General features: G+C 61.5%; 2 protein-coding genes across 4 annotated transcripts; both read right to left on the bottom strand.

Moving 5' to 3' along the window:
• Window positions 1–166: 166 nt before the first annotated feature.
• CYTH1 (cytohesin 1) lies at window positions 167–16,000 on the bottom strand. Of its 3 annotated transcripts, none has more exons than XM_085077522.1 (13): window positions 15,906–16,000; window positions 7,658–7,740; window positions 6,848–6,912; window positions 6,096–6,162; window positions 5,794–5,912; window positions 5,415–5,495; window positions 5,186–5,298; window positions 4,967–5,115; window positions 4,743–4,854; window positions 2,242–2,318; window positions 2,072–2,143; window positions 1,567–1,721; window positions 167–1,344 (listed from the first exon to the last, which is right to left on the bottom strand). In XM_085077522.1, the coding sequence occupies exons 1-13, from the start codon at window positions 15,931–15,933 to the stop codon at window positions 1,266–1,268; spliced, it is 1,200 nt and encodes a 399-aa protein (XP_084933648.1). In that variant the 5' UTR covers window positions 15,934–16,000; the 3' UTR covers window positions 167–1,265. The 3 variants fall into 3 exon arrangements, with proteins under 3 accessions (XP_084933648.1, XP_084933646.1, XP_084933647.1); XM_085077520.1 differs by lacking the exon at window positions 15,906–16,000 and adding an exon at window positions 11,938–15,682; XM_085077521.1 differs by lacking the exon at window positions 15,906–16,000 and adding an exon at window positions 9,755–10,062 and having other exon boundaries at window positions 2,242–2,320; window positions 4,742–4,854.
• Window positions 16,001–16,345: 345 nt separating this feature from the next.
• On the bottom strand, window positions 16,346–26,802 carry USP36 (ubiquitin specific peptidase 36). The gene is made up of 20 exons (XM_085077495.1): window positions 26,166–26,802; window positions 25,555–25,843; window positions 25,264–25,488; window positions 24,448–24,558; window positions 24,077–24,179; window positions 23,366–23,433; window positions 22,912–22,982; window positions 22,468–22,550; window positions 22,021–22,141; window positions 21,596–21,736; window positions 21,167–21,267; window positions 20,792–20,930; window positions 19,913–20,575; window positions 19,185–19,288; window positions 18,526–19,029; window positions 18,129–18,271; window positions 17,598–17,762; window positions 17,200–17,315; window positions 16,977–17,109; window positions 16,346–16,889 (listed from the first exon to the last, which is right to left on the bottom strand). Exons 1-20 carry the CDS (start codon window positions 26,166–26,168, stop codon window positions 16,885–16,887), a joined length of 3,288 nt encoding a protein of 1,095 aa, XP_084933621.1. The 5' UTR covers window positions 26,169–26,802; the 3' UTR covers window positions 16,346–16,884.
• Between the last annotated feature and the right edge of the window lie 42 nt (window positions 26,803–26,844).

Genomic DNA, 26,844 nt, shown 5'->3' with positions numbered 1-26,844 from the left:
CAGGGGCAGCTGGTGAAAGCACAAGGCTCATGAATACCTCCAGCCCACTGAGACCTCGGACTGGGAAGAGCATGAGCCCAGTCCAAGGCTCGGCACAGGGCAAGGGCTGACAGTGGCAGGGGACTCCTGCCAGCCCCAAGCTGCACACAGAGCACAGAAGGCCAAGTGAAGCGTGGTGCAGTGTTTATTTGCTGCTGATAATCAGCACTAGTTTACAAGGCCATGGCAAATTAAAAAAAAAAAAGAGATTAGAATAAAAAATCCTACCCCCCTGCCCCTCTCCCATGAGGTCTCTGCACTGAACCACCCACATACAAAATAATCTACAATGAGAAAACTATACAGGAGTATTTACACCTCTGATAAATAGACTAATACTGATCCAGGCGCCTCCAGACTGTGAGTGGGGGTGGGGAGAGGACAAGACACAGGCGACTGCGAGGCAGAGAGGTGGGGGCCACAGCCCCCCCCAGCCAGAGCCCCACCAGCAGCCATCCTGAGGGCAGGCTCCAGCTCTGGGCATGTCCCACCGTGGCACCTTGCCACCCTGGCACAAGGGCTGTGCCACAAGGATGTGCTGGGGCAATGACAGCCAGTGCTGCCACATCCAAGCCACAACCCACATTGCTGGGTGAGGGCACATCTGTGCCCTGTGTGCACCACTGCTCATTGTGAAAGTGACAGTCCATGCCCTTTGGCCCTCCTGTGTCCGTGGGGACTGTTCCAGTGCGGGGGGTGGCTGGGAGGGTCCAAGGCAGCAGTGTGGGGACACCCAGGACAAGCCCAGGCCCGCTACAACGAGGGCCAGGAGCTGTGTCTCTGCAGGGCCTCCCTGGGGCTGACACCCTGCACCCCAGCACTGGTGGGACCTCAAAACTGTCAGCTGCTCCCCTCCTGAAGGGACACCCCAAGTGTGTCTGAACGTGGGTGCTGGGGGGACCCAGTGCCAGGCGGCTGCAGGTTTCCTGGGGGTCAGAGGCAAGGAGGGTGCCTGTGGTGGTGAGGCCAGGGATCCCAAGAGTGCTGTGTTCCACTTGAGCCTGTGAAGACGCTGTCCTGGTGATGAGGCAGTGATGGGGGGCCAGAGTCACTAAGATACCCGTGCCCCTTCCCTCCCCCCATGGTAAAGAAATGGCAAAGCTGAAGCTCAGCCTCAGGCCTCAATGGCCAGGCTGCAGCGAGGCCCCCACCCCACAGACCCCCATGATGGGGGCACACGTGGGCTGCCACAGGAGCATGCTGGCCTCACACAGCCAGTCTGGCTGCTAGTGCCTCTTGGTGGAAGAGACCTTCTTCTTCCTGGCAGCCAGCATCTCGTAGAAGGGGTCCCGGCTGATGGCTGCCCTGGCAGGGGAACAAGGGTTGGGTCAGGCCAAACTGCTCCAGGGATGGATGCAACCTGTCTGGCCTGGCCTTGGGCAGATCCCTTTATGTCCCTGGGGAAGTTTGCTTCCCCTACCCTTGCAGGGTGCCCTGGGAAGCACTGTCCCCTTTGAGGGCAGCAGGCAGGACCCTGTTGTGCCCCTGCTCAGTGCTGTACCCCAACATACTCCTCCAAGCACTCACTTGATGCACTTGATCCACTCCTCCTTCTCCTCAGGCGTGGGGGCAGAGATGCGATACACAGTGTGGTTCCCCTCCACCACACGGCCATCAGCCTCAGTCTTGCAGGCCTTGATCACCTGGTCCTTGTTGTCAGGGATGTAGAGCTCAAAGCAGTTCTGGGAGGGAGAAACCACTCAGAGGCAGCCCCCACTTCCAAAGGGGACCCCACACTGGGAGGGAAAGGGCAGAGCAGCAATCCCACGGCAAAGCCACCCTAGCATGGCAGAGAGGGACAGACACACCATGATTGTCACCCCCTGGCCCTGCATGGGCCCTGCCACCAGTCCTAGTCACTGTGGTGACCAGCTCCAGGTCTGCATGTGGCCACCATGATGGTGGAGGCAGTGACCACTCTGGGGCCCCATTTCTCCTAGGGGCATCTCAGGGTGCTGCAACACCTCCCCAGCTTTCCCTGCCCAAGTCAAAGCTGTCCCCAAACCCCAGATGACACTGCTGCAGCACTCACAGGCTTCTTTGAGTCCTCCACCTCGCGGATGCTCAGGTTCTCCAGGGGAATGATGCCACGGGGCTCCTTGTCCTGGTGCGGTCAAGCAGAGGTTTAGCTGTGGGGTGGACACCCCCAATCCAGCCCCTTCCCTGCCCTAGCCCGGCTCACCCTGCACAGAGTCCACTCACCGTCGTGTACTCAAAGTAGTAAAGGCAGTTGTCAGTCAGGATGAACCAACGTCGCTTCCACGTCTTCACCCTGCCTCCTGGGAGCAGAGAGGGACAGTCGGGCACAGCCCTGCGGAGCACAGCCAGGCACACGGCAGCTCGGCAGCACCGGAGCCAGATGGACACACAGAGGCTCCAGCAGCACAGGGCCTGGGCGGACACACAGAGCCAAGCAGAGCCAGGCAGCGGCGGGCAGCAGCAGCAGGCAGCACACACCGCACCGAGCTAGAGCGGGAAGCGGACGGATGAGGATGGAGGTGAGGGTGGGAGTGCTGGGCTGGGAGTGCTGCACCCATTCCCACCCAAACAGATTCAGCACAGCTAGAGCATAATGCGGCCTGGCAGCTCCCTGGGAGGGACCAGGGACTTTCTCTCCACACTGACCATGGTCCCACTCGCCCTGGAGCCTGGGCAAGGCAGGACCCAAGGCCACAGCTGAGGTCCCCAGCTGCCACCACGAGAGAAGCCAGTCCCTGGGCACAGGCTCTGCTCACCCCCGGGCCAGCTCCCCTCCACCACAGCCACTGCAGCAGTGATGGATGTGGGACAAGCACCCACCCTTGTGGCCTGCACCCGGCATGGACATGAGGAGCCACAGTGTACACCAGGGATCCTGCTCATCCCCCCCACCATCAGGAATGCCCTGTGTCCCCTGCTCCCCCATGCCAGCTGGTAGCCCACCCCTGTCCCTGCCCCACAGCATTTCCGAGGGCCAGCACCAATGCTTCCCGACACCTCGGAGTGCAGGCATTGGAGAAGTGCTGGTGCCTGCATGGGGACTGCTGTGAGCCCTTAGCACAGCACAGGGCACCATGGACACAGATCCTGCCTGCTCCCGTCCAGCTCCAGGCACTTGCCACACCCTAACCCCCTGCGCACAGGCTGGGGCCTTTCTCGAGGAGACCCCAAACCTGTCCCCATCCCTTGCGGCACTGGAGGCAAAGACCCACTGGCCAGGCTGAGTTGTCTGTGGACACGGTGATGCACAGCCGGGTGGGTGGCAAGGAGCCACTGTGGCCCCATCCTCCCCCAGGGTGGCAGAGGATGCCGCAGGCCTTGGGGAGCGTGAGGCATCGGCAGGGCCGGTACCCCACATCCCTGCCTGGAGGTGGAGAGGGGCTGTCCTGCAGCAGGCGAGGTCCCCGGGCAGTGTGGCGTTAGCAGCAGCAGCAGCAGCAATGAGACTCATCACCAGCAATTAAAAACGCAAAGGAAACGAAGCCCCAGCAGTGTGAGCAGAGCAGGGAAGAGGGGTACGTACCTCCTGGAGTTGGGGGGCAAGGAAAGGAAGAGCCAAAATCATGGAAACATATAAATGAGGGAGAAAAGAAAATTAAAAAAAAAAAGGGAAAAAAAATAAAGAGGAACCCCAAAGCCCCCCCTTGCCCTGCGGGTCAGTGGGGCCGGGCTGCAGCGGGGAAGCTGTGAGGGGTTGGGTCAGTGGCAGGGCCATGGGGCTGACTGCCCTGGCTCGCTGTGGCTCTGAGGGATGGGGCTCCTCGACTGCTGGGCACAGGGCCTGGCTCCCTCCACTCCCTGGCTGACTGGCAGGGTCCCTCCCTGCCCCCCCCAAGACAGCTGGAGTGCACAGCCACTCTGCTGCCTGTCTGCCACCCCATTAGTGGTGTCAACCTGAACCTGGGTGCGCAGGGCCCCTCCAATCAGGGACGGGAGAGCCTGGGGCTATCCCCTGTGTCCCCCTAAGCCAGGGCAGAGAGCAGGCAGCTCTTGCTCAGCCCCTGGGGTGGGGCTAAAGCCCCTCTCCCCTCCCAAGGGGTTGACGATGTATCAGGAGTCCTGATTCCAGACGGAGTCCTGGGGAAAGGCCCCACCGGACCCCAATCCTGCCAGCACCCATCCTCCCCCTTGCTGAACCCGGGCAGAGGATTCCCCAGAGGTGCTGAGAAGAGAAGCCACAGGAGCCAGGGCGCGGAGGGCTCCGGCTGCAGGAGCCGGGCGGTGCAGCAGGGATGCCATGCATGCTGCCTGCATGTGGAGCTAGGATGCGGAGGTGATAATGCTGTGGGAAGGTGAGGCAGGGGTTGTCTGTGGCATGGAGGGGGGACGCACGCAGCCTGGGGCAGCTCGCCGCTCGCTCCTGGGGGCCTGCTCCAACACACCCTGCTGTAACTCGGTGACCTGAAGGGCCTCGAGGTCTCTGTGCTCTGACACTGGACCCTGGTACCAGCTCTGCACCCCAGGGGCTTGCCCAACCTAGAGGCAGAATCCCCCAGGATGCCCACCCAGCCGCTCCGCAGGGCCTTGTCAGCTCTGAGTCCGCTCCTACTGCCCAGCCAAGGGAAGATGGAGGGCTGGATGTACAGATGCCTTTCCTGTGAAGGCTGTGCCTGTCTCTGCAGCCTCCTCATGGTCTGAAGAGCCAGGCCAGCAGGGGAGGTGTGGGAAGCTCAGGGGCATTGCACCCTGAGGACAGCCTGCCCTCCCTTGCTGCTGGCACTCACCAAGCTTCAGGAGCCAGCCCTCCCGGTCGGGGTTGAAGAAGGTATGGGTGAGGTCATTGCCATCGTCCTCAGGGATTTTGAAGGGCTCATTCTTGATGCTCTCGTACAGATTCTGGTACAATGACATGGAATCAGCTCTGCTCTGCCCTGGAAGCCTTGCAATGGGTCCTGCTCTGGGCCAGCTTTGCAGCCTGGCCCCAGAGCTTCCATAACCCGGCCCTCACCTGGAGCAGCTCCTCAGGCAGGTCCCCCCCGTCATTGATGCCACGGTTCATGGCGATGAATCGCTCTGCCGTGGGCTTGTCCTTCACATTGGGGTTGTGCAGGCTCGTGTTCAGCATGATGATGGCGAAGGACAGCACATAGCAGGTATCTGCAGGGGCAGAGGGGAAGGTCAGCTGTGGGGCAGGATGCCAGGGAGGCTGTCTGGGCCAAGCACTCACCTGTGGACTGGAAGACACCAGGGTTGCACTGGCAGTATCTCTGGGCAAAGGCCTCCATCATCCGGTCAATCTTCTGTGCCTCCCCAGGCAGCCGGAAGCTCCACAGGAACTGCCTGTAGAAAGTGAGTCATGGCACTGATTTGGGGGCTCCATGTTTCCCTGGCCATGCTCAGCTGCAGTGGTCCCCCAACCACCTCTCAAAGGGCTTAGCTCCTAGCCCCTCACTCACCGCAGGGCCTGCACAAGGTTGAGGTCAGTGAATTCATGCAGCTCCACAAAGGCATGCAGGACTTGGATGTTGAACTCATCCCTGTGGGAACAAAGCCAGAGCACGAGGGATGCATGATCAGCAATCCTGTGACTGCTGAGTGGCTCCACTGTCCCTGCCCTGCTCCAGACTCATTCATGGGGGAAATCTGCAGCTATGCCCCCATCAAGTCCTGGTCTGGTCTGCACACACCAGCCACCCACAAGTGCCAACCATGGATTGAACCCCCCAGCACCCTGGGTACCCCCATTTGGCTGCTCTGTGAGCTTAGAGCTGCAGTGTCCCATCTCTCAGGTGGCAGGAGCCCAGAATATCCCCAGGAAACCCGAGACCAGTGCACCTCTCGCCCAGGTAGTCGCCGATGGCTGTCTTGTTGAGGCCCTCTCCCTTGTACAGAAACTGAGCGATGTCCTCACATGTGTTCTTCAGCAGGTCATTCTCGATCAGGAACTGGATACCCTGGAGCAGTGCAAGAGAGGCGCTTGGGGGTCTGCAGCTGCCTCTGCCAGCCTGCCTGCTGACTGCTAGCCCCTGCCCTGGCTGCTGGCTCTACCCCAGACCCAGGAACCTGGACTGGGAGGTGTCACAGCCCTGCACAGACCCAGAGACTGGTGACTATCCCTGCTCCCTATCCCACAGTACCTTCTTGGGATCCATGTTGAACTTCTTCCTGCCCATGGCCACCTGCTTGTTCCTCTGCATGTTCTTCCTGAAAGGCATGAAGCAGCTCTGAGCGCCTGGCAGGGACCCGCTGCCTCTGTCCAGCCCCTGGGGCAGTGCACTGTGGGGTAGGTCAGCCTGGACCGAGGGGAGCCAGGCCCCCGTGCTGGACCCACACAGGGCAAAGCCAACACACTGCTCTGCCTCTGTCCCACACCACAGCCTGGGGCTGCTCTTGGCCTGCCAGGCCCCAGAACAGAGTGGAGCTGCCATACTGTGTCCTCAGGGTCACCCTGAGAAGAGGGGGTGAAGGCACAGCACCTGGTTGATCATCCAGAAATGGGGAGGCTTGGGCAAGCTGGCTGTGGCAGGGCTCTAAGGAGAGCAGTGGGGCTGGCAGGAGGGGACGGTCTTCATGCCCCAGTGGGTGATTGGGAATGATGATGGGAGTCAGCTCCCGCCGGCTGCTGGGACCCCCCTAATCCTGGCAGGCACCAGATGCGCCAGCTCAGAATAACAAAGCCCGCCAGTGGCTGTGTCCAGACAGAGGGGCTGGGTCTTGGAAAAATAGACCTGGAAGCAGCAGATCAGCCTGGGATCCTGCTCCCAGGAGCTCAGAGTGTCTGGGAAAGCTGCTCACACTAGTACTCATGAGCAGGGCCAGGGCTCAGCTGCCCTTAGCTCTCACACAGCACAGGTGAGCCCGTGGGGGCTCCGTGGTGCTGGGGACTCACCTCTCCTCCGTGGAGCCCAGGTTCTCAATCTCATTCGTCACTTCTGCTATCTCATCCTTCAGGCGCTGTGGGGAGAGGGGGCATTGAGACAGGAGGTGCCTCCCCCACAAACCCTCCAGCCCTTAGTCCTGGAGGTAGCCCCATTTCCCCAAGAGGCCCCACAGCCCCTCCTTCCTTCCCTCCCTTCTTTCCCCCACCCCCCAAGCACTGCCCTGGGGCTGAACCAGCTCAGGGGGCACTGGTGATGGGGCTGACTGCCCCCCCCGCTGCTAATCCCTGCAGAATTGCCACGTTCCCAGCATGCAGGAAGGAAGAGATTCAGAGGTTAACAAAATTACCCCTAATCCCTTCAGATCATGCCCAGCATATGGCAGTAATTAGCCTCTGCCGCCTTAATCAGGGACACGATTGACAGTGTCTCAGATGAGCCCCGACCTCACAGGCACATGCCAGGGCAGTGGCCTGGTCCAGAGATATGGTCCCTTTTCATGCCAGGCAGGGGCTGGCACAGACACTGGTGCCCCAGGGAATGGCACAACTACATGGCCTGGAGCTCTGTGGGGCACAGGAAAAGATGTGGCTGCTTTGGCAGGGCAGGGATAGCTGGCTGCCACCCGGGATCACATTCCAGTTGGTTCCCCCTCCCTGTCCCCAGAGCCCCTTGGAAGCAGAGCTGTGGGGCAGCAGCATGAGGGATCCTGGATGTGCCTGCAGGGACCCTGCCAGTGACAAAGGCAGGAACACTGTCCCCTACCTCCCAGACTGTTGTCTCTGGGACAGGGGGATTGTGGGTGCCCCTTAGCATCACACCTGTATGTCAGCCAGCAGCTCCTGCTTTCGGCGGCGGATGTTCTCCAGCTCCTGGCACTCCTCTGGGGTCAGGTCACTGGGCACTGAGCAGAGACAAGATCAGGTCAGCATATATGGTCCTGGGAATCAGCCCCACCAGGCTTCTAGCAGAGCCTCTGCTCCCACGCAGAGGCCAAGTGGCACCAATGGCATGAAAGGAATTTGAAGGCCAGGGCATCTGCTCATTCAGACTGTGGCAGCTGCAGAGTAAGAACCAACATGGCCCCCAGATTGCCTCCAGTGCTGCTTCTGCCAGCCCCAGCCCTGCTGCCCCCCACAAGCCCCACTCCACTCTGCTCTACCCCAACCAGGCTGGTGTGGGTGCCTGTTCCCATTCCTGCCATGGCTGGGCAGCTCTGCTGTGCCCTGCAGCACAGGCTTCACACTGACCTGCAGCCGTGCAGGTTATTCTGCTGCACCAGGTCAGCCCCAAACATAAACCAGCTCCTGGCCACCCTTGAAGCTCCCTCTACAGTGGATTCATTATTCTGCGGCAGAGCCTGGAGCTGGTGCGCCCTCCAGACAGACCTCACCTACACACTATGACATGTACACCTCCCAGTCACCCTGCAGAGCCAGACACCGCCTCTCCAACACCATCTCAGAGGCTCAAGCCCAGGGCCACCACATGGGCTCCCTTACTCCAGGAACATTCCTAGTGCTCCTCAGTGTGTGACCTCCTTGCTTCACGGTGATAAGGTTCATTCCTGTTCTCTCCAGTCCCCAAGGTCACCTGCTCAACTGTGCATCGATTCTCCCCACACTGCCACTGCCTTTGTGGGAGCTCCCTGGGTAACAGCAACCCTGCACCATGGATCTCCAAGCTCAGCATTTCCCCAGCTCTGCTCCGGGGTCTGATGAGCTTCCTCCTTCACCTCCTTCACAACCCCTTGTTGCCAAGGCTGAGGCGCCTCAGCTTGAGACACTGTCCCTCAGACACGACGCCAACACTTCCCAATACTTTCCCATGACAGGAACCCTGAACCAGACAAGATGGCTCAGGGCACCAGGTTAAAAGTCACTTAAACTTACAGTACCAGAGCCGTGTTGATGCATCCCAGCACCTTCTGCATGCCCCAGCGCCATTCCCACCGGCACCAGCCCCCCACTACCAGGCCCCCAAGGCAGCCAGCAAACCCAGGCTTGCTGTGGGAGGGATGAGCTGCACCACACCCCATAATCAGGGTCCATGTGCCACAGGACCCTCCTGTCTAGCTGCAGAATCCTCTTGTCTAGCTGCTGGACCCTCCGGCCTGGCCGCGGGGAAGGTCAAATTTGTGCCAGGGCTAGAGCTGGCCCCAGGCAAGCCCTCAGCGCTGCCTCTTCCTGCCCACCTGGGAGTGGGTGGGGGTTCCAGCGAGGGTCCCGGTGGCCCTGGGATAGGCACGGCGCAGGATGAGATGCTGCAGGGCAGTAGGGACAGTGGGGCTGCTCCAGAGCCCTGGAAGGTCCCTCCCCGGTGGAGGCTGAGCACTCGTGACAGCAACCCAGCCATGTCAGCAGCAGCCACAGGAAGAGAAACCCCAGACGCAGGAGCTTTTCTGGGGAAGGAAGGAGGCATTAACCCTTCCCTGGCTCTGCACAGCAACTGCCCTGGAGAGCCCCAGTGAGTCTGGCCGCAGGCAGAACAGTACTGGGGAAGGCTGGAACAGACACTTCCCCTGTCTTCAGCCTGGCACAGGAGTCGCACAGCAACCCACCACACTGCAGGATCCTAGCGTGGTTAGGCCTACCCACTCGCACAGGGAGCCAGGGGTTCCCACAGCTCCTGCTGCCGGCAGCAGCAGGAGGACCCAAGGCAGCCCAGGGGCAGCAAGTGCCACCAGCAGGATTTGTCCATCTGTCTCTGGGTCTGGGCTCACTGGGGGCTGTGGCACCCCAAAGCAGTAATAGCAGCACATGCCCCTTCCCCACCTCACCCAAAGCAAAGCCCTGCTTGCCTCATCCTCTGTCCTACCACTGCCCAAGGCCTGCAGCAGGACTAGCAGCAGGGGAGCGGAGCAGGCACGGAGCCTCTGGCCACCCTCACCAGGACCCTCATGCCCCGACCCAGCTCACCGTTGCCCTCTGCCCTGAGCACCATCCTGCCAGGGCCTTCTCCCAGCCCTGCTGGCCGTGCCCAAACTGCCAGGGGCTCTGCAGTGGTGCTGCCGTGCCGGCTGCAAACACCTGCGGCCTCAGTGCTTCTGTGGTGACTCAGGGCCACGGTACCAATGAGCTCCAGGGCCTCTTGGGCGTCATCCCAGCCTCACCAAGAGCCAGCACCAGCAACACCCTGTTCTTGCTGCCATGAGCCAGAGCCGTCAGCACCTTAACTCCTCTGCTCCCGGCTGGGTGGGAAATGGGGCACCAGGGCCCTGCTCCCCCTCCTTGGCTCAAGGCCGGCGGACGTGATGTGCTGGGGTCCCAGCCAGACAGGCCCTGGGGCTGGCCCAGCCCTTCCTTCCTCACGAGCTGCCAGGACACTCAACACAGCACATCTTGAGCTCACTGCGCAATTCCGGGGTCCCCTCCCTTCCCCTCCACCATCTGGGCCCCCCATCCCAGCGGACCTCCAGCCCTGCAGCTCCTCCCATCTCTGCCAGACCTCCCCACTGCAGGTCCAGATCCTGTGCTGGCTGTGGGGACCACTGGTGCCTGCTCCCCTCTGCAGGCTCCATGGCAGCTCCCACAGCTGGCTTGGACAAGAACTGAGATCAAGAAAAGGGCCAGGAGCCATGCCAGTCCCTGTGGGATGTTGTTCCTTACTGTCTTGCCCCCTTGCTACAGGGTGTCTGTAGGGACCCCATTGCTCTGTGCGGCACTCCTGTGTGGCAAGTCCGGGCCCTGTGCCCACAGTGGAAGTGACCCCAGCACATCTCTGTCGCCATCAGTCGCCTGGAGAGGCCGTGTCAGCCTCGACTGCCTTGACTCAGCTAAATCTTGCTTAGCAGCATGAGATGGAGACTCAGCACCCAGAATGCCAGCTATGGAGTGAGGGGAGGGTGGGCCTTGGGAGCCTGAGGGTGTCCTTCGGCCCCCTGAACTGCAGCAGCAGCCAGCCCTGCTGCCAGCCCACACCAGAGGGATGACAGTCCTGGGATCAGGCAGACCATAGGGATGAGTCCAGGGTCTCTGGGCACTTCTGTGGCTGCCGCTACCCACTGTGCCCTTTGGTGGGGTCCCATGGGGCCCCCAGAAACATCCTGCCTGTCTCCTCACACCACATCCTGTTTTCACCGTGCCGCGTGCGCACCCGGGGTTGCGTCAGCCCCATCCTTCCCCACCAACAGCTGAGGTGCATCAGGAGAAGGGTCTGGGGACAGGCAGCTCCAGGACAGGCCCTCCCAGGCTGCTGGACCCTGTGCTCAGAACACTATCCTGCTTTTGTGCAGCCCTCTCCATCATCCCATCAACCCCACTTCCCTGACCCAGAGCCCATCAGGGAACCCCCTCCACAGCTGCTGCCTCACTCCCAGTGGCTTGAGGCTCCACCACTCCCACGCACAGACCCCCTGATTCCAGCACTGGCTCAGCCATGTCTACAGACACTACGCAGGTATCAGGAAAGCAGCCAGGCAGGTACTTCACCTGTCCTCAGCACTGCTTATGGTGCCAGGCCTTGAGAGGAGCATAGCCCACTGCTGCTCAGCCACAGGGCTGGCCAAGGAGGTCCTGCAGCCCCCTGCCCCACTGTGCAGCCCCCACAGTCCCACAGCTGGGCAGAAACCAGCAGACAGCAGCAGCTCATGCAGGTGGCTGACCTTTAGCACACTCACAATGTGGTAGGAGTTGGGCTTTCCCACACAGAATTCCCTTTGGTGAGTGCCACCCTCCCCTCTAGCCACAGGCACTTGTGACGAGGGTGACCGAGCGCTCTCACATCCTCCAGGCCAGGGCAGGGTGCAAGGGGCTGGGGCAGGACATGTCATGGCCATGCCCGACTGCCTGTGACCTCCCAGCCAACACCACTGACTTCCAAACACCCCCGTCCCACCGTGGCACCAGCTCCAGTGCAGGGCAATGCCAGGCGAGGGGCCTGGTGCCCATCCTTCCTACAGGAGCTCGGTGCTTGCAGAGGCCTGAGCCTGGGAAGGCCAGTGGAGGAAGAAGGTGGTGAGATGGCGAGGACACTCTGTGCTGCTGTCAGCGGGAGCCATATGGAGCCGGAGCCATATGGAGCCAGAGCCATGGGCAGCGCTGTGTCTGCTGGGGGATGGGGACCCCACGGCACAGAGGGGAGGGGGGCAAGCAGTGCCTACCTGCCTTGGCAGCCACCGAGGGGCAGAGGAATGCCTGGAAACTGGAGGCGCAGAGCTCGCTGACTGTCCCCATGCTGCGGGGGTCCCACGCAGGATGCAACCAACTCCAGGAGGGCAAGGCAGGGGGAGGCAAAGGCCAGGCAAGAGCAGACAGAGGCCAGGCAGGAGCACGTAGCTGAGCAGTGGGTTCCCCAGTACTAAGCAGGTACCCAGTAGCCGGGGCAGCTGCCCAGTACCGTGGGGCAGGGTGCAAGCGGGGGAGCTGGAGCACTCCCGGTTCTGGTTGGAGCTGGCTCTGGTAGGGGAGCTCCAGCCGCAGGAGCCCACGCGCCAGCCCAGCCAATCCCCGCCGCACCGGCACACCAGCCTGTGCCACTGCCAGAGCCCCAGCGCGCGGCTCAAAGCCACTTAGAGGACAAGGAGTTTGGGAACTCCCCGCCAGCCCCCCTGCCTGGGCCGCCTGCCCCCCGTCAGCCCCCTTGCCCCCGCAGGGGGCCGGCAGCAGGGTATTTTTAGAGTGGTTTTATCCCTCCGTATTAGAGCATTAAGCATCAGGAGCCGGCGGTCGCGTAGCAACGAGCGCTGCATGAAGGAAGGTGCACCCAGAGAAGCGCGGCAGCGCGAGTGTGGGGGTGCCACCACGACCCCCGCTCTGGGGTGCAGGGCGCAGGTCCCGACCCTGACACAGCCTGACAGGCTCAGCCAGCCCTGTGTGCTGGCACGAGCAGACACCTAGCCCCGATCATGCCGTAGAGGTGCTGTCTGCCCTGCTGCGGTCCTGGGGTGTGGGGGGCTCCTGCGGCAGGAACCGGGGGGTCTTTCCCTGGGATCCCAGGCTGGGAGACAGCCTTGGAGCTGGGAAAATGCACAACCCTCCCACCCTCCAACCCCACAAGCGCTGAGCAAACCCAAACCGGACTGACAGCTCCTCTCCTCAAAGCAGGAGCGATCTTGAGCACAGGGCATGGCCATGAGTAACAAACCCCAGGGCCTGTCAGGGCAGGAGCAGCCTGGCAGCTCCACTCTCCCACCCCTGCAACCACTGGGATTGCTGAGCCAGGAGTAACTTGAGTGAGGCAGGCAGAAGCCCAGACGGGGCGGGTGGTGGGGAAGGGCACCCTGGCAGGCAGGAGCAGTCCCTGATCCTGGGAGCAGTGTGACTGCAAAGAGGAGGAGAGATGGTGGAGAAGAGCAGCTGAGAGGGCTGCAAGGGCAGCCAGGCATTTGCTGCTGATGTGACAGACCTTCTACTTTCAGCACCAGTTCCCCTTTCCAAGGGGTCAGAGCAGTGGTTGCCTCATCACTTGGGGGCAAAAGGGCAGACTAAGGGAGCCAGGGACACAAGGAAGGCTAAGCTGGACACAAGATGTACAAGCGCCTGCCTAGGGCCTGGACTGGCATCTGGAGAAGCTCCTGTGTGACCCAAGCATGTGGGTGCTCTGGCTCAGATGAGGCAGGGTCAGGTGGCATCTCCCACACAGAGCAACCTGGATGCCTGGCTCAGTCCTTGCACTATGTCTGGGTGAGGTGGGGTGTTTGCAAACCACAGTTACAGCCCTGACATGATTGCAAATGTCAACAGCAGGGCTCACGTTCTCTGCTCCAAACACCCCAGGAAAGGAACTGGACAGCTGCCTCTGCCCGAGCACCTGGCTCTGCTCTCCAAGCCTAGTGCTACCTGTGTACTCTCTGTGCCTTTGACCTGGAGTCCACCCTTGAGCTCTGAGGAAGAGTTACTCCCCAAGCTGGGTCGAGCAACTTGCCCAGGCTCACGCCACACTGTGCAAAGGAAAGTGTTGCAGCATCGGCAACAGCTTCCCCAGCAGTGTTCCCTGGTGCAGAGGGGCATGCCATGGGTCCCAGGATGCATCTGAAACAGCTCAGCCTGTGCCAAGGGGCTGCCAGCACCCACTGGCAAAACAGGACTTTGCAGGATGGTGGTGAGGAGGGCAGGGACTACATGCGTAAGGAACCCCCCAGCCAGTCTGCTGAGGACCTGGCAGCCCACCTTCCGTTGGGGATCCTCCACACCTTGACCAGCCCACCCTACCTTCACACATCCATCCTACACCAGACAGTGAGGCCCCTCAGACACAAGCTGCTTTACTGGAGGCTGCATCAACCCCGCTTACAGAAATCCCTTAATCCCCAGGTCAGAGCGAGCCGTAATCCCTCGGGTGCAGTGGGATTACCAGTACTGCCCAATCCCCCTCTCCCTGGGGCCAGACCTGAGCTGTGACAGGGCCCAGCTCAGGACACGGTACCAGGACAGGACTGTTCTCCCAACATCCTCTCACCGGTGCTGCAGCTCGGCAAGGCAGGAGTCGCCAGGACAGTTCCCCGCCAGGACACCTCCTCCCCACGCTCCAGAGGCACTTGACCCACACCACCGCTCTCGGTCAGTTCTGGTCTGGGATGGGTTTGGTCTTGCTGCAGTCCCCACGGGAAGATGCTGGGAAGGGAGTGGGAGTGCAGCCCCACACCCTGGCAGGAGCGGGGGGAGCCCACATCTGTGCTGCCAGCTGCTCACCCTGGGATTTGCTCTCTGCTGAGGCCAATGGCTGAAAAGAGGCCGTGAGCCGTGGGGCAGACACTGGCGTCAGCACAATCCCACCAGAAAGAGACTCCCTATCAGCTCCCACTGCGCTACAGCCGCAGCAGAATGTCCTTTGCTAAACCAACTCAGCTTAGGGGCTTCAGGGCAGCTGTGGGTTGTGCTGCCCCCAGCACAGGGACAGTGGCATGGGTTGGAGGCAGCTGTGCCACTCCCTGTGGCCCCTGTGGCAGGATGAGAGGGACATTTCTGATGCTGACAGATGACCCGGGACGTCTTCCAGGTGATTCCAGGAAGCAATGAGAGGCTGCTCATGGAACCATTCCCCACAGCGCTCTCCCGCTAATGGGTTGTATCTGACAACACCAGAGCCAGGCCGCAGCAGGGCCGGGTGCTGGCACCTTATCTTACAGTGAAGTCCTCGCAGCCAAGCACAGTCACTTCTGGGGCGGAACAGCAGCTCCTAATCGGCTGTGTCGCACAGCTGCGCTGGGCAGGAAACCGGCCTGTGAACCAGCACTGTCGGCAGTGGCACTTCGCTGGCACCAGCCGCTCTCAGGAAGAACGGCCACCAAGCAGGGCTGCAGCACTGAGGCCGTGGCCTCAGATCTCACCCAGACTCCAGCCTCCCCCCAGCAAAGTCCCTGCTCAAGGCAAAACCACCTGCCGACACACGGGAACCTGCCTGGAAGAGATCAGGCACAGGCAGGTTCTCCCTGCCCGGTCCCGGTCCTCAGTACCGGGAGGGAACGCTCTGTGGGCACGGAAGACCGAGGGAAGCGGGAGGAAAACGCACGGGCATGAGAGGGGAGACTTTGCAACCCCTGAGCCACCGTGGCCCGCCTAAGGAGCGGGTCCAGGGCACACGTCGGGAGCTCCCGAACAGGGTGGGGGCTGTGACTTTTAGCATGCGCCATCGAGGTGAGCCAGCCCTGAGCTCTGCGGGGCCGGGACTCGGCAGTGCCGTTGGGACACCCGAGCAAAGGGTAAGCGGCGCACGGAAGGTGTGCGGGCAGCGCGTCACGGAGCAGTGCCGGCGCTCCGGGACCCAGGGAGGGTAGCCCCGCAACTCGCCCGCCCCCCGCGCTGGCGGCGGGCACCAGGTGCCAGTTCCTCCCGGCGCTTCCTCTATCGCCACCGGCGCCGCCCGCATGATGCCGCCAAGGCCGCGGCCGCTCTGTCACTTGCGGGCGCAGGTCCCGCCGCCGCCGAGTCCCCTCCCGTCCCGGAGCCACCGCCCCCGGTCCTGCACCTGGGAGCGGCCCGGCCCAAGCGCGCCCGCCCGCCCAGGAGAGTCGCTCCCTCCCACCGGGGACCACGGACTACCCGGGCGCCTCGCCCCGGGCCAGGTGGGTGTCCCAGAGCCCTCCGCGCTGCCCCCCCGGGGTGCCGGGATCCCCCGGCCCGCACTGACCACAGCCGCCGCCCTCCTCCTCCTCCATCCCGCCGCCGCCGCTCCGGCCCCGCCCGCGTGACGAACGCGCAGCGGCCGCCACGGCCGGCGTCACGTGGCACCGGGGAGGCGGAGCCGCGCCGTCCCCGCCCCTTGCCCTCCGCTGCCCCGCGCCGTCCCCGCCGCACCCGGTGTGCCCCTGCCCGTGCTCCCGGTGTGCCCCTGCCACCGCTCCCGCCGTCCCCGGTGTGCCCCTGCCCGTGCTCCCGCCACTCCCGGTGTGCCCCTGCCCGTGCTCCCGCCGTCCCCTCCGCACCCGGTGTGCCCTTGCCCTTGATCCCGCCGCTTCCGCTGTGCCCCTGCCCGTGCTCCCGCCGTCCCCGCGGCTCCCGGTGTGCCCCTGCCCGTGCTCCCGCCCCTGTCACCGCTTGCCCCTCGCCATCGCAGTCCATCGCGGCCGATTGACAAAGACCGGGATTTATTCAATCCAATCCTTCAATGCCCGCGGCCCCGGCGGCAGCGCTCCGGCCCCCCAGGGATCCCGCCGGTGCTCCCCGCGCCAGCGCGGGGCCGGGGCCACGGGGAGAGGGCGGGGGAGGCTTTCAGTGCAGCTTGTGCAGGGGATGGGGGGTCAGGGACGGAGTAGCGTAGGGGAAGGTGAGTGTGGGTTACACGGGGAAGGGGAGGCAGGGTAACAGAGCAGGAGGTATAGGCTTGAGGCACTTGCCAGGAGCCCCCGCAGGAGTGGGCTGTGGTAAGATGGGGAAGAGGCACGGAGAAGCTGCTGAAGAGCCTGGCCGAGGCAGGTGTTCAAGGCAAGGCAGTGTGGGCAGGCTCCTCTGCAGCTAGAAAAGCAGCTCCCCGAAGGGAAAGGCACAACCCCAGGGCAGCCGCTGTCTTTCCTCCCATCTGAGCATGGTCCACCAACAGCTCCCAGGACCGTGCTGCCCCTGGTCCTTGACCTGAGACTGCTCCCTGAGCAGTCTGGGGGATGCAGATCTCAACCTGTGATGCAAAGAGTAGTGTCAGCTCCCATCAGGATGCCACCCCTCCCTGCCCTCCCCAGCTCACTGTGCACTCCGGCTTGCTTACCTGAGAGTCGGTGGCCCAGGCTAGCCATCTTGGCAGGATGTGACATTAACCAGAAGTTGCGCTTGTTCTGTAGCTTCTGAAAGGGATTTGAGTCTCTCCTCCGCTCCTGCTTCATCTTTTTCATTTTCTTTACCTGTGCAGAGGCAGGATGGCTCTCAGGTCAGACTGCAGAGTCCCCAGCCTCCTCCCACTTGCCCCAACCTGGCACAGGGCAAGCACCCACCTTTCCTTTGTCAAACTCCTGGTCCCACTCATCTACGACCGTCTCACTTTGGGCCAGTGCTGTGTCCCGAATGGCATCCTGGCTCACGGCTGAAATCTCACCCTGCCAGGTCAAGACTGCAGAGCAGCTAAGTCAGCAGAAGCACCAGGCTGCGACCCACTGCAACCACTTGCACCAGGCCTCCCCAGGCCTGAGGCTGGAGCCCCTTGCTCCAGCTCCCCACCCTGTGCCACTCCCAGCAGGCCCATTGCTGGGTGCACCTGCCTGGTTCCAGGACCACCCCCTACCTGCACTGGGGGCAGGGTAAGCTCAGGCCCTGGCAGAGCTCTCTGAGCTCTGCCCCCATCCAGGGCTTAGGGCAGGGGGGCTGTTTGCCCACCCAGGTATGCCAGGATTACCTTGTTGGCCATAAGCCTTGTCCAAGGAGTTCTGGAGCAGCTTGCCCACCACACTGGACTCCTGGTCCTCACGGGCTGTGCCAGCCCAACTACCGGCCACAGGGCTCAGGGCTGCCAGAGAGTGTCTCTCATCCCCAGTCTGGTTGTCCTTGGCATGTGCCACCACTGCAGAAACAGGAGGGGTGAGGATGAGCCAGGGGGAGCAAGAGGAGCTACCATGTCCCTCCCTCTCCAAGACAGTTCTCACCCCAGGAGACACTGTTTGGACAGACAAGGTCCTGCTCGCTGATATTTGGGCACAAAGTGGCCTGTCCCCACTTCCTCCTCCAGGAAACAGGCAGGGGCCCTGGGCTCTCCCCCAGGAGCAGCAGGCAGGCCTGGAGCAGGGCAGCCGAGGACTGGGGGCAGGACAGCAGGCAGCTGTGGGACCAGCAAACACTGGGGATGGCACAGCAGTGCTCTCAGGGGTTCTTGGGCAGACAAGCTGCTGGCTTGACACTGCCAGGCACTAGACAAGGCACATAGTCACACCTGGGGTGTTCGTGGTGGTGGCAGGGACAGCGTTGACAGCTGGGCTGCTGAGGCTTTCCATCCACTTGCGCTTGCGGTGCTTGTGCTCTCCAGCCTCCACACTCTGATGTGTCTTACAGGGCTCTGGCTCAGCCGTCCTGGAGCTGGGGAAGGCAGCAGGGTCAGCTCACTCCAGCCTGACTGGAATGGGAGAGTCTGAGCTTCCCACAGGGCAACGGAGCACAGGGACACCTGCACTGCACTCAGGGAGGCATGAACCTCCGTGAGAAGCACCCAGGAAGTGGGTGATTCAGCTGGATCCATGATGAGGTGCATTCCACCTGTGGGAAGATGAGAAGCCCCCAACCACAACCCAAGGAGCCTGACCTCAGGCTCTCACATGCCCCTTGTCCCTCACCTGTCCAAAGACATCATCCCAGAGCTGCACTCTTCTGTCTTCTTCAATGGCCTGTCTTTGCTCCTGTTCTTTTTCTTCTTTTTTCTCTTGAGGGGGAAACTTGGCTCCATGCCCAGGTTAATACTGGACTCTGGCACATGTTGCTTGGGCCCACTCTCCATGTCCTCACAGCCCAGACCATGGCCAAAACCCTTGTCCACCACTTCCTTCCCCGTGACGGACACCAAGTCCCCTGGAGAGACAATTTTCTTCTTGGGGGACCTGGACTCTTTATCAATGAAGTCCTTCTGAGAGCCAATGCTTTCCTTCTTGGGGGGCTTGGAGTCTTTGTCCTTGAAGCCCTCTGGAGAAATAATTCTCTCCTTCTTGGGGGGACTGGAGACTTCATCCATGTCCTTCATGGCCACAGCACAAGGGTTCCTGTCTGTGCTACGATGCTTCCTCTTGCGACGCTTCTTTTTGAAAGAGCCCTCAGTTTCCACCTGGCCAGATCCTGTCTCCTTGCTACCAGAAGAACAAAGTGGTGTGAAGGGTGGGCAGTGGAACCAGGGCCTGCAAAGCTCCCTCCCACACTGTGCTAAAGTCAGCTCTTGTCAAACCTGGAGTAACTCATGCCAGCCTTGGAGAACCGAAGAGCTGTCTGCAATGGCACTGCTTACCTGGTACTGCACAGAGGCCCAGGAGTGATGACAGGATGGGTGATGTCTGAGGGCTGGGACTGTGCTTGGTGGTCACTCCCACACACCTTCTGTGAGGGTTTGGCCTGCAGTTATTGAAATAAATAAAAACTTGGTGGTCTAACACAGAGGTTTCCATGAGCAAAGAGAAAAAGAGGAGCCCAGAGAAAGGGGAGGAGAAAAGACACGGACAGGGGCAGGGAAGTGGGAGGTGGGAGAATCAGAAGTGTGTTCAGTTAGAAGAACAAAAGAAGGAAAGTAATTTAAATACCTGGAACCCTAGCACACCGTCCCAAGCCCTGGCTGCATCATGGCACCAAGGGCTGCCTGGGAAGAAGGCACCTCCACACCCTCCTGCTGTGGCATTACCCCCTGCCACTGGCGCCAGGGGACACGAGACCCCAAGAAGGTGCTGAGGCCACCCCATTGCAGGGACTGGCACAGCCACCCCTCTGTCTGAGGCAAGAGGGCAGGAGCCATCCCCTGCATCACTCAGGGATGTGGACAACAGTGGGACCTGGTCCCACACCCCGACCCAGAGAGTGGGTAGAGCAACCTCACAGACCTGGAGGAGAGAGTCCAGGGGGACTCTCCCTAGCCAACACTGTTCAGCAGGCACCTGGCAGTAGCTCTACACTTACCCCACCACAACCTCAGTTCAGAAGGCACAAGGTGTCAACCGGAGTCTCTGGGGAGAAGCTCAGACTCACCTTTTTGGCCAAGAGCACTGGTTTCTTGGCCAGCAGTGGTGACGTGGTGCTGCCCTGCTCGTGCATGGCACTGCCCAGTGGAGAGGGTTTCACAGTGGCTGTCCTGGAGCTTTTGGGGGCAGCCAGGTCAGAGTCTTTGGGGACAGTTGGCTTGGCGCCAGGGCCAGCGGGGAGGTGGGTGCCACAGTCCCTTCCCTGAGAGGTGCAGAAACTGCTGGAATTGCTCTTGGCCATGTGAGTCTCCTTGGCCAGCTGCCCTACTGCATTGCCACAGGAATCCTGCAGGGTCCTGGCCATCGCCCCACAACCACTGGGCTCCTGACTGAACTTCAGCAGCTTGGATGAGGTAGGTGGCTTCTTGTTGTCTGAGCCCTGTGGGGGCAGCCCCACTTTGGCCCTGCTCATGGTACTGGCGACATGGAAGCCTGCTCTGGGCATGCCAGGTGTCTGCAGCTTCTTGGGACTCTGAACTGTGTCATGGGGCAGTGGTGTGGCCTCATGGGTGGCTTTGTGGAGCTGTTTGGATGATGAGGTCTGAGGCGGCAGCTTTGACAGGGCAATTCCATTTGTCAGCTTTGACCCCATCCCAGGAGTGTTGCGGGCGACAGGGACTCCAATGTCATCTGGGCCTTGCAGCCCCTTCCCCAGTAGCTTGTCTTGCTTCTAGACAAGGAGAAGGAGAGAAGTTCAGTGAAGAGAGTCAAGGAGCCAAAACCACAGTGATACTGCCCTCCTCGTGTCCACCCAGCATCCCTGGGTTCAGCAGGATCAGGATCCCTCCTGCGCAACATTCTCCCACTCATCCACCTCCTGGCATGGCTGCAAGACCTGGTGCCCATGGAGCAGCAGCTCCTGGGAGCACCAACCTTCAGGACTCACCAGGCCCATCAGTGGCACAGACAGGGTCCCATTAATCCCAGTTTTCTTCATCTGGTTGGAATCACTGCCAATGCAGCTGGGCAGGTTGGAGGCATGCTTGCCCATAGGCCCTACCAAGCTCTTCCTGGGGCTGCAGAGTCTGGGGAAGGCAAAGAGCAGGCATCAGTCATGGGGGTGTGGGCAACCAGGACTCTTGCCAGACACATACAAGGAAGGGGAGCAAGAGGCTCTGAGGAGGTGAAGTGCTACAGAAAACCATGACAAGGGACTGGACCCCACCCCACCATCCCCCACCCCAAGCCATCACACATACAAGGGTGTTTGGGCTGCTTGGGCTGAGGTAGGAGGGCCAGGAGGCACAAGGTGCTCTCTTACCTCAGGTAGAACAGCATGTAGGCCTGCTGGTTGAGGACCACTTTGATGTTGCTGGGGTGGACTTCATGGTCATTCATTCGATACCACTGCCCGTTGCTGGCCTGTGGAAGGAGAAGAGGAAATGTCAGGCTGTGTCCAAGAGCAGGGTCAGGCTCTGATCAGGGATCCTCCTGGCCTGCAGAGCAGCAGAAACAGCACTTGTCGTCAGAACTTCTCTCCCCAAAACCCAGAGATGGCCCAGGGGCAGGCCAAGGAACTCTGCCAGGGTAGACCTTCACGTTTCCAGCAGCGGAGCAGTCTGTGCCCCATGTCCAGTGCTCCACACTGCCCACCCTGCTGAGAACCCTCCTCTCTGAACCCTACAGGGACCCACAAGCACCTACCAGCTCCCAGCCCAGACAGGGTGCCAAGAGAGCATCTCAGACTCACCTTCACGTAGCAGAAATAGTGCCCTGCGTTGCAGCTGTACCCAGAGTGCACCAGCACTGCATAGAGTCCATATGTGATGGGATTGCCCTTGGGCTCAGACATGTACGGACGGATGTCCAAGAACTCAGGGTATCCCACGTCCTGTGGAGAGAAGATGTCTTAGGAGCTGGCATGGCTTTCTTGCTGCAACGGCAGCTCTGCTGTCCTATGAGTCCCATCTCTCAAGGGAAGGGATGTGCTCTCCCCAAGCAGAGACTGCAGGAGGAAAATGCCAGCATGAGTCCAACTTCCCCCATTGAGTGCAGTGGGGAATTGTAGGATTAGGGAATGGCCGCAGGACTGCACCAGGACCACTTCCCGCCCTGCTCTGGGGGTAGAACCTTGGGCCCAGACACAGCCCTAGCTCTGGATCACTGAGCACTCACCTTGGTGATTTTCCTTCCACCTGAAGAGCCGCAACTGCCAAAGCGTTTCAGTGAAATTGTGAGAACGTTGGAGGCTCGGTGGATGGTGAAGCGTTTGCTGGCTGACACTTTCTTCCTGCACCTGCCCAGGAAAAGTTCAAGCTATTCAAGCTGTTCTAACATCTGGATGACTGCTCGCCCTGGCCACATAGCAATGGCAAACTCCATGGGAATGGCACTGCTGACGCCAGGCACTGCTCCAGACACCTGCACATGGGCCACATCTGCTGGCCCAGGTCCTCCTTGCAAGATGAGGGAGCTGAGGAGCAGCAGGCTTCATCACAGGCTTCCATGGCCCTGTACATATGGTTTAGCCAAGGAGCAAGTACAGAATCCCTCCCATATTGTGGCAGCCTTCCCACCAGCACACCCATTGGCCCCGTCCTGCCCCCAGTGCCCCACACTCACATGCTACACCTGTAAGCGTTGTCCCCACCCAGCTGCTCTGGCTTCACAAACAGCTCCAAGGCCCGCACGATGTTTGCGGCTCGCTGCAAGGACAGGGTGGAGGTCAGGGCACAGGGGACCAGTTCACACCACAGCCCTGCTCCCTGCCAAAGTGCTGGCCCCAGGACAGAGCACACAGGACAGGGTAGCAGGCTGCCCCAAAGCCCTGAGCCTGCCCTGGCACAGTGTATGGCAGCTGCTCTGCCTCCCAACACTGCTGAGCCTCCATGGAGGAGTCATGGCTCATGCTCAGGCAACAGGCACTGCTCTGGGAGACAGGGAAGGCAGTGCAACAGCACAAGCTGCTTCCCTCCTGCCAGCATCATGTCTGCAGGTTAAGCAGCCTCAGAGCATGAACATCCCTCCCAAGAGCAGAGACCCCCATCCCCAACCCTGCAGCAGTACCTCAACCTCCAGTGTCACATCCAAGTAAGGGTCATAGGTATCTGAGACAGTCTTGCACTCCAAACATTTCACTGCAAAAGGAAGAATCATGAGCACACCCTGGCACAATACCAGCACCTGCAGAGAACACCCCAGCAGAGAACAGACAGCTGCAGTAGTCCCCCCAGTCCAGGTCTGGGCTCTGGGATGTGAGCACCAGGATTCAAAGTCTTGCAGGGAGGAGGAATGGCAAATCCACTGTGTTGGGGATGTTGCTGGGTAGCTGGGAACATGGGTCCCTTTGCTGGTGGCAATGAGCTGGGGACCCACACATGGGTCTCAATCAGTGGCTTTTCCCATTGCCACAACAGGGGTCAGGACTGGTCGACTGCAGCTCTGGATAAGTTACATTTGCTAAGCCATTTTCCCAAAGGGTTTTACTGCCCAGGTCCAGACCCTGGCAGCTAATACTCACCGCGGGACCGCAGGTAACCACCAAAGATCTGGTGAACCAGAGTTGTGGCCTGGGTCTGGCGATCCAACCTACAGAGACAGCAGCACCAGATCTCACACCAGATGTCACACTGCAACAGCCACCCCCCTTGGGACGCCCTCAGGACAGCCCTCCTCCACGCTCTGGCCAGTGGCTGGGCTGTGGAGCTCTGGGAGCAGTGAGAAGTCGCAGCCCCTGCCAGACTGCTCTGCCCGTGCTGCAGCCGAGGGATGACACCAGGCCACAACACACATCTTCCTCTCAGAGAAGCAGAAGCTCCTCAGAGCTCAGAGCCGAGTGCTGAGAGCAGAGGCAGTGCCTCCCAGCACTAGAAGCATAGTGGGCCTGGGAGAAGCTGCCCTTCCACAGCCACAGGGCTGGAGCCAAGTTAGCAAGTGTGCCTGGATCCCTCAGAAATTGGCATGTGACCACAGCCTGTAGCAGCCTCAAGATTTGGGGGCAGGACTGAAGTTATGCTGAGGTGCAGGAGTCAGGAGAAGGTGAACAACAGCCCAGAGCCATGTCCCTGAGGGGCAGAGAGCTGGACCCCACTCCCGAGACCCCTGGAGTCAGAACCTCCCTACAGTAAGGCTGACCTGGGGTACATGTTCACTCCATAGTCCACTCCAGTGAGTGCAGGGGACCAGCAAGGGGACAGCAAAGAGCAGTAATGGGCCATCAGGCCCCACATACTTGGTGTAGCCATTCAGGCAGGCCTTCTGCATGGCATCAGTGGTGTAACGCAGAAATTCGTGTGCATCCTCCTGCCTGCCGAAGCGCAAGTTATGGGAGATCTCTGCAAGAGAGGGAGGACTTAGCATGTGCTGAAACAAATACCATCCCTCCCTGCCTTCCCTGGGGCAAGGACTCTGGGATTGGAGCCCCCTCAACCCGAACTGGACATCAGACTCATGTCACAAAGGAGCCTCCTGGCAGCCCAAGAGACCACCAGGCACTCTGAGGCTCCATGAGTCATTTCAGTGGAGCTGTTTGCCAAAATATGCCCCAATCCCAATGGTTCTGCTCCCACATTAGTCATTGTGGGGGTGGGCAGCCCTCCTTACTCTTGAGGTCTCGGATGATGGAGAGTGGCTTTATTGCATTGCCGCTGTTGGCAAAAGCCTGTATCGTGTGGTTCTGCATAGTGCACATCATACAGAAGCCTCCGTGGGCACCTGGAGCAGGAGAGATGACACAACGTTGGGGACAAACCCAGGAGATATGGAGGCAATACAGGTGATCTCTGGTCCAATAAAGTTCAGCCATACTCAGTTTCCCTATATGTGCGATGCTCCAGGACACAGGGACCAGTCCATGCCAGCCCAACTGGCAAAGCCCATCACAGGACCAGCCACAGAGGCTCCCCAGGTGATATAGCATTCACATGGATAGAAAACAGGTCCCAGGTATGCACTAGACAAGCCCATAGGTTGGCCCTAAGGGCCAGATCCCACTGGCAGTCCTACAGATGGGGTTCCAAGCCTGGTGTGTTCCCTGCGGTGACAACTCACAGCAGGGCCTGTCACACTGCCCTTCCACAGTCCCCCCAGTCAGGGGCTATTCAGGACCCCCCTGCCCAGACCCCAAGAAGCCAGCAAGCCCCACCTTAGTTCCTGGCTACACTCCGCTGAGACAAAGTCTCCCCAGAGACAAAGATGCCAAACTTGGGAACATTACTATGGCCAGGAAAAGAGAGTTGGACCCAGGAGCAGCCTCTTGACCGAGAAACGAGCAGAAAGGAGCAGGGCAGGGAAGGTGCATCCTGACATCTACACTCCTTCACCAGAGTCAGGCACAGAGGTGTTGAGCACAGCACTGTGAGCAGGACAGGCAGGTGCTGCTCCTCCCTCCCGGCCCCCTGAATTAGGGTCCCTGCTCACAGGTGCGTCCGTGTTCCCGGGAGAGCAGGTAGTTGGTGAGTGGCGGCGTGTAGGTCAGGCACTGCAGCGCCGAGTTCAGGAAGCAGGTATTCCCAAGGTTACTCAGCCCGGCACCCACGCGGTGGACCCGATCCCACTTCATGGAGAGGCGCTGGGCAGGGAAGAGCACCTTCTGCGGCGCGGGGATCCCATCACCCGTGGCTCTTGGCAGGCCATGGCTGTGGCCTGTGGGGAGCAGAGGGGTCAGCCGGGGATAGGAGCGGGTAGAGTCCCTTCACCCTCTCCACTTACCCTGGGAGTTCTGCGGCCGCTCCGGAAGGCTGCCGGTGATGCCGAGAGGGCGGCCGAGGGTCTCGGCCCCGATGTGCTCGTACTTGTCCCGCAAGTGCTCCAGCTGCCCGGCCAGGCCGCGGCGGGCGGGCGCGAACTCGATGCGCTGCTGCAGCACGGAGCGGGCGGCGGCAGCCAGCGGCCGGCTCAGCTCCGTAGCCGTGTCCCGCCGCCCCGGCTCCAGCGCCTCCCGCAGCTTCTCCGTGATCATCGCCGTGGGCGGCCGGCTCGGCGGGCCCGGCGGCCGCTGCTGCGGGGAGGCAGTGAAGCGGCGGCTGAACGGGGGACACCGGCCCGGCACTGGCCCTCCTGCCCGGCTCCGGCTCTCAGAGCAACCCCGGCCCCCTCAGAGGGTCCCTGGCCACCGCGGCCACCGCGCCCTCCGTCTACAGCCACCCGCGACCCCGAGCGCCGCCACCGCACGGCCCCGGCCCGGCCGCCAGCATGTGCGGCCCGCCCTGTCCCGGCGCTCCGCTCCCCACGGGCGGCCCCGCCGGCAGAGCAGAGGAACGCGGCGGGATCGGAGCGCAGGCCCCGGCGTCCCCGGTCCCGTCCCGCCCGGCAGCGCTCACCATCCGGGTCCCGCCGCACACACGTGTCGCCGCAAAGCCGCTCGCCCGCCGCCGGCACAAACTCCTTCCGCGCCGGCCCTGCGGGGCGGCTCCGCTCCGCCTCTGCGCGGCCGCGGTGACTCGCTCGGCACGGCCCGAGACCGCGTACGCTCCGCCTCCTTGTTCGGAAGAGCCAACGGAGAGACGAGCCCCGCCCGCACGCTGAGATCTCCGGCGCGGACGGAGGCGGGACGCGGCCGCCGTTCCCAGGGCGGGCGCTCCCACGGGGCGACGTTCCGCGCGGGACGCCACGATGCGCTGGCGCGCAGCCCCGGTCCCGCGCCTTCCTACCCCGGTTCCGCCTCCTCCGGCACCGGCACCGCCCCTTGAGTTATGGCTCCCCCTTTCCTGCCCTGGTTTCGCTCCCGGTTTGCTGCCGGTCCTGTCGGATCCCGCGCTCAGCGTTGTCGCCGGGATCCGAAGGCGGCCCCGCAGCAGCTCTTCCCCTCGCTGTTCCTTTCCCTCCGGCGGCCCCGCGGGGATCGCTTCTCTCCGCAGCTGAGGAGGGGCGGGGAGTCCTGGGGGTGTCGTGTTGGGGTCTGGAGGGGCGGCGGTGGCAGGGGAGATTCCGGCCGAGCCGCCGCAGGACCGAACCGGAACAGCAGTTCCCGCCCCTGTTCCCCCTTGCCTTGGAGCTCCC

Source organism: Lichenostomus cassidix, chromosome 18 (assembly GCF_008360975.1).
Source record: "Lichenostomus cassidix isolate B80296 chromosome 18, HeHo_3.0, whole genome shotgun sequence".
Classification (NCBI taxonomy): domain Eukaryota; kingdom Metazoa; phylum Chordata; class Aves; order Passeriformes; family Meliphagidae; genus Lichenostomus; species Lichenostomus cassidix.
Note: the sequence above shows the minus strand (reverse complement) of the source record. Positions and strands in the feature narration are given on the sequence as shown.

What these genes read in the sequence shown, in the direction of transcription:
- CYTH1 (XM_085077520.1), bottom strand. Translation starts at nt 12,010, where the DNA reads ATGGGGACAGTCAGCGAGCTCTGCGCCTCCAGTTTCCAGGCATTCCTC. An exon ending in GGGCTGGCTCCTGAAGCTTG is followed by an intron (nt 2,319 to 4,742) that starts GTGAGTGCCAGC and finishes CTCTGCTCCCAG; the next exon opens with GAGGCAGGGTGAAGACGTGG. An exon ending in TGGAGGACTCAAAGAAGCCT is followed by an intron (nt 1,722 to 2,071) that starts GTGAGTGCTGCA and finishes TCTCCCTCCCAG; the next exon opens with AACTGCTTTGAGCTCTACAT.
- USP36 (XM_085077495.1), bottom strand. An exon ending in CACCACCACGAACACCCCAG is followed by an intron (nt 17,763 to 18,128) that starts GTGTGACTATGT and finishes CTGTTTCTGCAG; the next exon opens with TGGTGGCACATGCCAAGGAC. An exon ending in AGGAGTTTGACAAAGGAAAG is followed by an intron (nt 17,110 to 17,199) that starts GTGGGTGCTTGC and finishes GCCTCTGCACAG; the next exon opens with GTAAAGAAAATGAAAAAGAT.